This window comes from Piliocolobus tephrosceles, chromosome 10, assembly GCF_002776525.5.
Source record: "Piliocolobus tephrosceles isolate RC106 chromosome 10, ASM277652v3, whole genome shotgun sequence".
Classification (NCBI taxonomy): Eukaryota; Metazoa; Chordata; class Mammalia; order Primates; family Cercopithecidae; genus Piliocolobus; species Piliocolobus tephrosceles.
The window spans coordinates 9,238,348-9,249,998 of record NC_045443.1 but is presented as its reverse complement, the minus strand read 5'-3'; the positions used below and the strand labels follow the sequence as shown (position 1 = coordinate 9,249,998).

The 11,651-nt window shown below is 41.7% G+C and overlaps 2 protein-coding genes across 3 annotated transcripts in view; one reads left to right on the top strand and one right to left on the bottom strand.

Moving 5' to 3' along the window:
* OLR1 (oxidized low density lipoprotein receptor 1) overlaps positions 1–11,634 on the bottom strand; it is a 29,752-nt gene extending 18,118 nt beyond the window's left edge. Inside the window, exon 1 of one of the 2 annotated variants that reach the window (XM_026455785.1) lies at positions 11,629–11,634. The gene's annotated coding sequence lies outside the window, so the exon portion shown is untranslated. Of the gene's footprint in view, positions 1–1,070; positions 1,257–11,628 lie in introns of those variants that run through there. The other variant, XM_026455784.1, reaches the window with a different exon arrangement.
* Positions 4,481–11,651, top strand: part of TMEM52B (transmembrane protein 52B) — a 10,383-nt gene continuing 3,212 nt past the window's right edge. Inside the window, exons 1-4 of the mRNA XM_023195230.3 lie at positions 4,481–4,549; positions 7,473–7,516; positions 10,254–10,292; positions 11,346–11,515. Coding sequence (XP_023050998.3) covers positions 4,496–4,549; positions 7,473–7,516; positions 10,254–10,292; positions 11,346–11,515 — 307 coding nt within the window. The 5' untranslated portion in view covers positions 4,481–4,495. The remainder of the gene's footprint in view (positions 4,550–7,472; positions 7,517–10,253; positions 10,293–11,345; positions 11,516–11,651) is intronic.

Sequence of the window (11,651 nt, the reverse complement as noted above, 5' to 3'; positions counted from 1 at the left end):
GATCCGCCCGTCTCGGCCTCCCAAAGTGCTGGGATTACAGGCTTGAGCCACCGCGCCCGGCCTCCTTCACCTTGAGTGTGAGTGAGACCTATGACTTGGAGTGTAGCAGAAGTGCGGGAATGTGTGTGATCATCTACATGTGCTTATGTAAGGTATAGTGACTATTATGCTGTAGTCACTCTCCCTCTCCTATTTCCATCTTTATCTCTCTGTCTAGATTTTTTAAAGCAAGCTTAAATGGATCCTGCAGCCATGGAGAAATAAATTCTGCCTGAGAGAGCTTACAAGTGAATCTTCCCAGGCTCACCTGGGAATGCTTGATGAGAGCGCAGCCCAGCAGCCACCGTGATTGCAGCCTTGTGAGACATCAAGCAGAGGACCCAACTAAGTTGTGCCCACACTTCTGACGCACAGATACTTTGAAATAATAAAAGTGTGTTGTTTTACATTGCGGCTCACATAATTTGTGGTGATGTGTTATCCAGCATATAAACCTAAAACATTCTATGATTAACTGAATCCCTCCGTCTTGTTTAACTTTTTAAATTCTAATCTTTTTACTGATTTCAGTGCCTTTGAGGCTGTCACTCAGTCCCTGGGCTGTGATCGTGACTCATCAGATGGAAACACTTCCCCAGGGATCTCCCAAGCATTGCAAAGATGAAACTTCTTATTTATTTTTGAAGTCGGGGCTGCGACCCTGCCCACTGACTTATAGTTTGAGGTTGATGCCTCAGAGTAATAATAGTCCTGGCCTCTATTTTATTGAGGCACAGAGAGGAAAGATATCCATAGTTGGCCACCTGACTTACGCAAAGTCAAAAGGAGAATGATCAATGGAACCAGAAGTAAGCGATTTTTTTGGCTACACTTGTTACACCAGTTGTATAACTATTCCCTGAGGCATAGGTGTAAAAGTCTATGCACATGCACCGTCTGCTGGTTCCACTCCAAGTCCTTAACTACCTGGTTATAAGCTAATGATTCACAAGCTTAATGGAACTGCACAAGATTGTATAGGATTGTAATGAGACCATTTCCCTCTACCCCAGCTACCTGCCCTTCTGTACCTGTCCAATGTGTGCCTTGTTCAGTCTTGTTGCCTGAATTATCTTTCTTCTTTCATCATTCCCTATATGGAGGCTTGGTTAGGGACCGGATTCAGAGTTAAAGCTGCCCCAAGGCGTAGTCTCATTCATTAGTATAAAAACAAACTTTTATTTTTCCAGGGACTAATCTGGTGAGAAAATAAAAAAACGGTAATAATAATTCTAAGAAAGGAAAGTCACAAGGTCATTAACAGAACCCATTTTGTTCAAACCTGTTTGGAAGCTGGAGGGCAAAAAGATGATGGCAATCATGTGTTAGAAAAGTGCAATGCGAGCGGGGAGTCATGTTAACCAGGAAACCTGTTTAGGCAGGTGAAGGCTAGCATGGTTGGGAGAAGAAGTGGCCAGGCTAGCAAGGAAAAATATTCAAGAATTACAATATCAGGAAACTAACATGTGGTCTGGAGAGGGAATGGTATAAAAATACACAAGAGAAGCATAAAGGACAGTAATTACCCAGAATCTTGAAAGTAAAGGTCATTGGTAAAATTCAGTGAAAATCAAAATAATCTTAGCGAACACAAAAAGTATCAGTTAGGACTATTATATTAATTTTACACACATTAACTTATTTAATCTGTATAAGCCTATCAAATAAATATTACTGTTATTACCCCCATTTTTTTTTTTTTTGAGACGGAGTCTCGCTCTGTCGCCCAGGCTGGAGTGCAGTGGCCAGATCTCAGCTCACTGCAAGCTCCGCCTCCCAGGTTTACGCCATTCTCCTGCCTCAGCCTCCCGAGTAGCTGGGACTACAGGCGCCCGCCACCTCGCCCGGCTAGTTTTTTGTATTTTTTTAGTAGAGACGGGGTTTCACCATATTAGCCAGGGTCTCGATCTCCTGACCTTGTGATCCGCCCGTCTCGGCCTCCCAAAGTGCTGGGATTACAGGCTTGAGCCACCGCACCCGGCTTTACCCCCATTTTATATAAAACGAAAGTGAGTCAACAGAGATCTAATAACCTGCTCCAAGATCACACAGCTCCAAAGTGACAAAACCAAGTATTTAAACCCAGGTATCCTGGCTAGGCTTTAGGCCTTGCTGCTCTACTGTCTTTCTGCCAAGAAAAAGAGAAGAAAAAGGTTCATGATGCGTTCCCCAGGTACAGGGCACTCATGATAGAAATATCCTATTCAAAATGCTTTCCTGTCTCTTATTTTTATTTGCTCTAGGAAATAACATCTAAAGCAGGTCAAGTGGGTATTCCGCTCCTGTTGTATGAATGGGAACACTAAGGACTGGAGAAATTACATAATAATTTGGTGGAAGACCACCTAAAGCTCTGCTCTCCTTGTCCTATAAAATACCTTCCACCTTTGCCAAGTCTTCAACTGTAATCTGGAAATCACTCTTCATCCTAACCCCAGTTGGCTAATTTTAAAAAGTAAAAAACAAAAGATTGTCAGCGCTCATTTTGTTTTGAAACTGACAGATTTTAAATCACCAGGATTGTACCAGGCCATTCTCTCATTATTTGTTTTCCTTAGCTGACAACAAAAACAGGTTCTATCCTTCATTCTCATATTCCATCATCAAGCTGTGTGTGAGGACCCTTAGAGTATGATCAGCCCACTCAAGAGTCTCCCTTCCACAATCACTCAGTAGAATTAGATTTACTGAGCGAGAAAGGCCCTGAAAGGAGGTTTTATTCAATTCTTATGAGATTGAGATAGATATATCACTGTAAACTGACATCTCCTTTTCTTATCCCAGCCTGGCCAACATAGTGAAACTCTGTCTCTACTAAAAATAGAAAAGTTAGCTGGGTGTTGTGGTGGGTGTCTGTAATCCCAGCTACTCAGGAGGCTAAGGCAGGAGAATTGCTTGAATCCAGGAGGCAGAGGTTGCAGTGAGCCGAGATCGCACCACTGCACTCCAGCCTGGCGACAGAGAGACTCTGTCTCCAATAATAATAATAAATAATAATAATATTTTTATTAAATATTTGGTATTAAGAAAAAGATCACCTACTTAAGTATAAATCATTCATGCAGCGTTCGTTTGTTTCTTTTATTATTTTGATTATTTGAGTCAGATTCTCGCTCTGTCGCCCAGGCTGGAGTGTAGTGGTGTGATCTCCGCGCACTGCAACCTCTGCCTTCCAGGTTCAAGAGACCTCCTGCCTCAACCTCCCAAGTAGCTGGGATTACAGGTGCCTGCCATGACACACAGCCAATTTTTGTATGTTTAGTAGAGACAGCGTTTCATCATGCTGTCCAGGCTGATCTCAAACTGCTGGCCTGAAGTTATCAGCTCCCCTTGGCCTCCCAAAGTGCTGGGATTACAGGCGTGAGCCATGGCACCCGGCCGCATTGGTTTCTGTAGATTTGTTCCATTGTAACTATTCTATGCTCTTGCGTGTGTGCTTGTTTTTATTCTGACCTTAGGTTTTATTTTCCTGAGCGGCAAGACTTATGTCTCAATCACATCACTACTTTACCAAAGAGACAGAGAGAGAGAGAAAGAGAGAGAAAGAAGGCACAAAGAAAAAGATAAGAAAGAAAGAAATCTATACATCTGCTTTTTTAAAATTTGGTTTTAAATGACATTTTTAAAAATGTCTTTCTCAGTTACCCGTTTCAATGGGAAGTGGAGGAAGATGTCACTGATAACACATGAAAATTCTAATCTTCCAACTTGATTTCTCATCTTCGAGTCTGTTTTCTCCAAAGATGAGATGGCTTTCCTGTTCATTTTCTGTTCATTTGGCAACCTCTCAGTCTTACCCCAGTGGTTAGGGATAAATGACCCAGAACCAGGAGAGTTGATTATCAACATAGTGAAGGGGAGGGTTTCAAAGAGCAAGAAAGGGTTGTTAATCACATGGAGAGAGAAGGAAGGAGAGTAGCAGGGTGACTTTCACCCTGCAACAGTCACGCCGGAGTACTCTGGTGAAGGATCAAGAATATTACCAGTTTTCTGATGAAGAAAAGAATATATTTGGTCACCAGCAATCTGCCTTTGACCATCCTCTAAGCCAAGTTTTTCATCACTGTCTAGAAAAATACTTCATTCAGAGGACACATATATCCTCTTTGCATGTCTCCTTTTTGGGAGCAGTAGGAGAAAGAAACTTAAAGATGTAGAAAGAATTAATAGTATAACGGAAAGAAAGAAGGCAAAAGGAAGTAAATGTGGAGGCCAGAGAAATAGTAATAAGAATAAAGAAGAAAACCAGGAAAAAAGAGGAGGGAAAGGCCATAGAAAATAATAGCCAGAGAGAGTAGGAGGAGACAGAGAAAGAGAGAGAGAAAAACTGATAAATTCCTGAGAAAAGTTTCTCTCCTTAAGAATTCTAGGACAAGAAGTCAAATATGACACAGAGCATTGAAAGGAGGCAATGGATGCCCAGTGCAAGATTCTGAAGAAACAGGAATTCAGCCCGATGGGAGTCCAAGTTCATGTCGCGACAGCCTCTGCCCTGGTGCATTTCATCCTGGTGAGTTCAGTGGTGAAAAAGCAGAAAGACAATATTTTTCCCCAGATTAATCAACTCAGAAGAATCTGAGAGGAAATGACTGCGGGGTGGGGAGACATATACAGAACCCAGGGAGTCGTAGGGAAATGAATAAACTACGAAGTTTCCTTAGTATTACGAGACTGCATAGATGCATGTGTGACTGACGGCAATGACAATGAAAAGGGGGACAGAAATTAGAGTGAGCATGGAAACAAGCAGGATTGTCGTGGCACTTTAAAAGTGTCACTGAAGTATATTTCTCTCTTTTAGCATCTTATCACCCATCCCTCAAAATTCCAAACAGATTAGGAAAACTAGGTATGTGATTCCCCTAAATGGAATTTCCCATCCAGGAATTTCTAACCGTCTTCTAGCAGTTTAGGCATGTCTAGTCTAGAAATAAGAGAGGGAGGGCTCTTTTAAAATATTTTGGGCCTACAATGAATCAGAAGTCTCTGAGTAATCCATTAGTGGAGAAAAGGGTCACTGGACTGAGGGATTCTAAGCAATTGTCATGGGGAAATGTATACAGCTATGCCATCTAGCAAGAAGGAGAGCAAATGAAGAAAACTGGATAGTCTCAGATTCCAGTATGGCCCCTGTACAGAGTGGGCTGAGGGTTTTTTTTTTTTTTTTTTTTTTTTTTTCTAATAGACCAGCTAAAGTGGTATCTGAAAATCCATTTTTTCTTATATTTTCTTTTTGCTTCCTCTTCACTTCCTTTGCCTTCTCTTTCCTTCATTTTTCCTTTCTTTTCTCTTTGCAACAAGCCTGAAAAGTGGCATTTTCTCTGCTGAGCACTTTAGGCTTCTCTTACTTTTAGTGAAGAAAGTGAAAGAAAGTACCATGGTTGGGTGGAAGAAACACACGCTTTGTCATCCTTAGTGGCCATTTCTTTCCCATGAAAACACAAACAGGGGTTTCTCAAATGTTATCTGCAAAGCCTGGCTATTAATCCTTTTACAAATCCTTTTCAACTGATAGGTTTTGAGTATGTGTGTCTCCTTACCCCTTCACTGCCCACCATAAACTCCCAATAGTTACAAATCTGTTTCTTTTCTAAGGGCCTTTGTGGTTGCTTTCCTGAAATATCAGAGCACTCAAGTGATTAGAAGACAGAAGCAGCTTCTAGAATTGAATTAATGGTGTTGTTGGTGGTGGTGTTGTTAAACAGAGTTTTGCTCTTGTTGCCCAGGCTAGAGTGCAATAGCACGATCTTGGCTCACTGCAACCTCCGCCTCCAGGGTCCAAGTGATTTTCTTGCCTCAGCCTCCCAAGTAGCTGAGATTACAGGCATGCACCATCATGCCTGGCTCATTTTGTAACTTTTTAGTAGAGACAGGGTTTCACCATATTGGTTAGGCTGATCTCAAACTCCTGACCTCAAGTGATCCACCCACCTCGGCCTTCCAAAGTGGCGGGATTACAGGTGTGAGCCACTGCGCCCAACCTTGAATGGGTTTTTGAAAGAGGAAGTCAACTAAAAAAATCAGGTTGAAGAAAGAGTGGACAATTTTGTTTTTTTGTTTTTGCTTTTTGTTTTCTGTAGAAGGGACTCGATAGCAATATCGAGGAATTGTTAGAGCAAACTTGTCCCCAGTGCTATTGATTCTTTCAACACATATCTATGATAGAGTTTGATTTGAGTTCTGTCTACATCAATAGGTGTGTACATTTGGTCACATTTCTTTCTTGCTTTTTTTTCCAAGACGGAGTCTTGATCTCCCAGGCTGGAGTACAGTGGCATGATCTCGGCTCACTGCAACCTCCACTTCCCAGGTTTAAGCAATTCTCCTGCCTCATCCTCCAGAGTAGCTGGGATTACAGGTGCATACCACCACACCTGGCTAATTTTTGTATTTTTAGTAGAGACGGGATTTCACCATGTTGGCCAGACTGGTCTCGAACTCCTGACCTTGCGATCCGCCCACCTTGGCCTCCCAAAGTGCTGGGATTACAGGCGTGAGCCACTGTGCCTGGCCTGTTCACATTACTTAAAACCCTGTGCCTTAGTCCCTTAACCTTTCAAGATAAGGTTAAATATACCCACCAAGAGGGTTATTGTGATTAAATGTTATGAAATATTAAGAGTTCACGGCCGGGCACGGTGGCTCATGCCTGTAATCCCAGCAGCATTTTGGGAGGCGGAGGCGGTTGGATCACTCGAGGTCAGGCATTCGAGACTAGCCTGGCCAACATGGTGAAACCCCATCTCTACTAAAAATACAAAAATTAACCAGGCGTGGTGGCACGTGCCTGTAGTCCCAGCTACTCGGGAGGCTGAGGCAGGAGAATTGCTTGAACCTGGGAGGTGGAGGTTGCAGTGAGCCAAGATCATGCCACTGCACTCCAGCCTGGGTGACAGAGCAAGACTCAAAAAACAAACAAACAACAACAAAAAACAAACAAACAGAGTTGTCAGCAGTCTGGCATCTAGTAGCTATTCAATAAAGAAGACCTTCTGTCCCACTGGCCCCCTTGCTTTTCCCCTTCTTCCTTTGTATAGTCATTGTCACACTAAGAGGATAAAAATGAGCAATGGTTTAGAATTCAACTGGGCAGGAATTAGGACAATAGCAATATCCCAAGGGACAGAGAGATCAGGAATTTTCTACTACAGACAAATTAATGTAAATGGCTACCTCTCATTCACAAAGGGTGATGCTCACCCACCACCAAAACAACAGACAAGATATTTGTTCTTCACGGTTCCCTTACCTCAAGTACAAAAGCCAGCAAGTATGGGAGAGATGAAAATGGCAGTCCTAAATAGACCGCCCCTAAGAGTGTGACTTTCTTACTGGTTGATCTAACACATCACAACCATAAGAGATGATGGGTAGGCAGCTGAACACAGCGGACAAGACAATTTCCCTGTATAAGACAATTTCTCTTTCTACAGCTTTCTGGGACGAGATGCGAGGAAAACTGTGGTAATCCTGAACAGTAAGTATGGAGTTCAAGCTGGGAGGAAGGAGCAACAGACAAAAACATCACTACCCTAAAAGACAGTCAAAATGTCATCAGACATCTATGACTTCCTTTTATTTATTTTTACTTAAGTAATAGATCTCATAGATGAGTTATCACAAAATAAAGACGTGTTTGTATCATCTTAAAGCCCTCAAAATAACACTGCTGACAGCATGTTTTTACCCAAAGCCTATCTTCCCATCAAAGCAGCACGATTAATCTCAAGTTATACAGTCATAGAGACTTGCAAAAGACTTCCTTAGCCCTGCTTCTCAGTGACTCACCAGGACAGACTGGGTTTAGTATCTAGTCACTGGCATACATATTTGGGTGATTTCCAAAGTAACATTATCACTTTAAATTTGAAAGTATTTTCTAGTTTTTAGGGCATGTTAACATTTATTGCAGACTTCATTTAGCTATCACTTTGATGTAGTTATCAACTAATCCAAACCTGTCACACTTAGGTCTTATGTAGACACAGAGGACGTGAAGATAAATATGCAAGAGTCATTCCACTTAAAGGAACTGAAAATAAAAATTTTTTAAAGTAGGGGCACTTTGAATAAAAACTTGTTTAGGATGAAGAAAAATACATATTTAGCCATGGGAAGAGTTTCCCGATAGCCAGGTCTGTTAAACCCAGGGAAATGGTGATGGCCTTGATTATCTTCACATGCACATTGGGTGTTGACTACTTGATAACTGCTTTTTGAGGTTTTACACCTCTGCCACCATAGGAAGAGTCCTTTCCTATAAACCAGAATCTAATCAGAACCAGAGGAATTTTCAACAAGTAAGAAATGTGGGAAAACTAAGAGGAGTCATTGTTCAGTGAAAAAACAAACAAAAAAAAAACCCATATTTTCTATAAATGTGTGACCAGAGAATAAAAATAGATTCACTAGATTTCAGTAGATTCATGTATCAGAAAGAATTATTAAATAACAAAATGTACTACTCTTCAAACATACACAAATACTTTGCCTCACCTCATTCTCCAGTTCCTTCTACTCCTTCTCCCATACAATCCGTATTTTTTTTTTTTCATTCTTACAGAGAAAATTTACAGTTGCCATAGTGAACACAGAACATTTATTTAGCTTTCATCATGGTAAAGTTGGCTTCTACTTTTTTCCCTCTTCCCGTTTGGTCTCAGCGGATATACATATTAGTTTTGATCCTGGATGTGAAAAATTTGGGTACTCTTTACGGTGGGTGTGATATTGTGAAATATATATTTGATTTGGTCCCTATCTCCTAGCATACAATTTCTAAAATCCCCAAAGTAAGTAGTGTCATTTTGCATGCTAATGAGTTGACTGGTGGCTGGCAGCCCCTAGGTAGATTCAGGATGGGGCTGGTCATTGGAAGGACCAAGGCAGAATGCTTAAAGCCACATCCCTCAACATCCAAGGAAAATAGAGGGGCTGAAGTTGATCATCAATGGCCAATGATTTAATCAATCATGCCTACAAAATGAAGCTTTCATAAAAATCCCAAAGGATGGATTTGAAGAGTTTCTGTACAGCTGAACAGGTGGTGATTTCTGAAGAGTGGTGCACTCGGAAGACATGCAAGCTCCGTGTCCCTTCCCACATGCTTTGCTCTAAGCATCTCTTCATCCGCATCCTCGGTAATATTCTTTGTGATAAACTGTAGATGTAAGTGACTGTTTCCCTGAGTTCTGTGAGCTGCTCTAACAAATTAATGCAACCCCAAGAGGGAGTCAGGGAACCCCCAATTTGTAACCAGTAGGTCAGAAGCACAGGCCAAACAACTTGTGATTGGCATCAGAATTCTGGGGAGCAGTCTAGGGGACTGAGCCCTCACCCTATGGGATCAGATCCTGTCTCCAGGCAGGTAGTGTTGGAATTGAATTGAATTACAGGACACTCAGCTGTTGTCTGTTGCTGGAAGATTGCTTGCTTGGTGTGTGGGGAAATCCCCACCCACCCACATCTGGTGTCAGAGGGCTGGGAGACTATAGCAGGAAGAAACTAAGTCTTTTTTTCCCTACATTCTCAGTGGGAGTGTTGCAACAGCTTGCAAAAGATAAATTACAAATGTGATTGTATGACTTTCATACTCATAACTGAAATTTTCTTTATGTTTACATTTTATTAACCTCAAATATACACGAGTCCTAACTTTTACATCCATTTTCAAAGTTACTCTTTGTAAACTTGCATTCCAAGTTCTTTCTTGGTTTTTTTTTTTTTTTTTTTTCTTTTTGGGATGGAGTCACCACGGCTGGCTAATTTTTGTATTTTTAGTAGAGACGGGGTTTCACTATGTTGGCCAGGCTGGTCTCCAGCTCCTGACCTCGTGATCTGCCCGCCTCGGCCTCGCAAAGTGCTGGGATTACAAGCATGAGGCACCGAGCCTGGCCCTTTCTTGGTAATTTTTATCATAAATGTTTACAATAGGCACATACATGTTTTCTATGAACACTTCTAATAATCACTAGTTTGTTTTATAATGATTTACAAAATGACTTGGACAGTGCCATCTATAGTATAAAGTACTATTTAAAGCATATAATTTGGCAAAAGATTCAACTAGCTACATTGAATTTAAAAAACATAACCCATAGTGCTTTTATTATAACAAGGTATCACATCACATTGTAACTCATATTTCTGAGTCTGGAGTTATAACAGGGATTGACTATATTTTTAATGTAGAAAACTTTATTCTTTCTTTATAGTTGCCTGACCACAGACTGGGTACATCTCTGGTATATATGGTAAGTTTCACTTATAGTACCCAGAAAGACACTGTATTTCTCAGGGCCATTACAAATGACGGCCTGCCTACTTACTTAGCATCTCATGGAGTAAGATTTCATTACTTCATCACTACCTATGTGACAATATGTCAGGATTTCCTTTTTCAATACCATCTCCTCCACAAACATCAAACCATTATTGTGTCCTTCCCTCGTAGTCTGTTCTAGAAATATCTCCACAAAGGAGATTACTTTAGTGAATTAAAAAGCAGAGCCTGGCCGGGCGCAGTGGCTCACACCTGTAATCCCAACACTTCGGGAGGCCGAGGCAGGCGGATCACTTTGAGGCCAGGAGTTCGAGACCAGCCTGAGCAATATAAAGAAACCCCATCTCTATTAAAAATACAAAAAAAGCTGGGCGTGGTGGCTCATGCCTGTAATCCCAGCACTTTGGGAGGCCGAGGCAGTGGATCACCTGAGGTCAGGAGTTCGAGACCCGCCTGACCAACCTGGAGAAACCCCGTCTCTACTAAAAATACAAAATTAGCCAGGCACGGTGGCACATGCCTGTAATCCCAGCTACTCAGGAGGCTGAGACAGGAGAATCGCTTGAATCCAGGAGGAAGAGGTTGCGGTGAACTGAGATCATGCCATTACACTCCAGCCTGGGCAATGAGAGCGAAACTCCGTCTCAAAAAAAAAAAAAAATTAGTCGAGTGTGGTGGCATGTGCCTATAGTACTGGCTACTCAGGAGGCTGAGATCATGCCACTTCACTCCAGCCTGGGCAACAGAGCAAGACTCTGTCTCAGAAAAGAAAAAAAAAGCAGCCCCCTCAAATTACCTTAAATGTCTTATTATTTGTTCTAATGAACTGACTTACTCCAGCTGGCAAAATAAGAAGGTTATCTATAAAGCAAAAGCCTTGAAATTAAAATTATAAATTAAAATATTTATAATTATTCTATAAAATATTTAAACAAGAATCAAAACTCAGACATTAAAGACTGGTTACAGCAGAGCTGGGAAAAAAGCCAGATCCCAGTCCCACTTGCCCCACGGGCTTTTGCAGGTTGCTGGTGGTAATTGGCGCGCTGCTTCTGCTATGTGGCCTGTCTTCCCTGTGCTTCCGCTGCTGCTGTCTGAGCCGCCAGCAAAATGGGGAAGATGGGGGCCCACCGCCCTATGAAGTGACTGTCATTGCTTTCGATCACGACAGCACTCTCCAGAGCACTATCACATGTGAGTATATTGAACTTTTAACTTGGGAAAAGGACCCAATTTAAATGAATAACGAAAAGGGTGCAAAGGTGTAGAACCACTGATGGAGTAATATTAAAGATTCCAGGACTCACAATTCCCAGAAGCCTGATGCTGC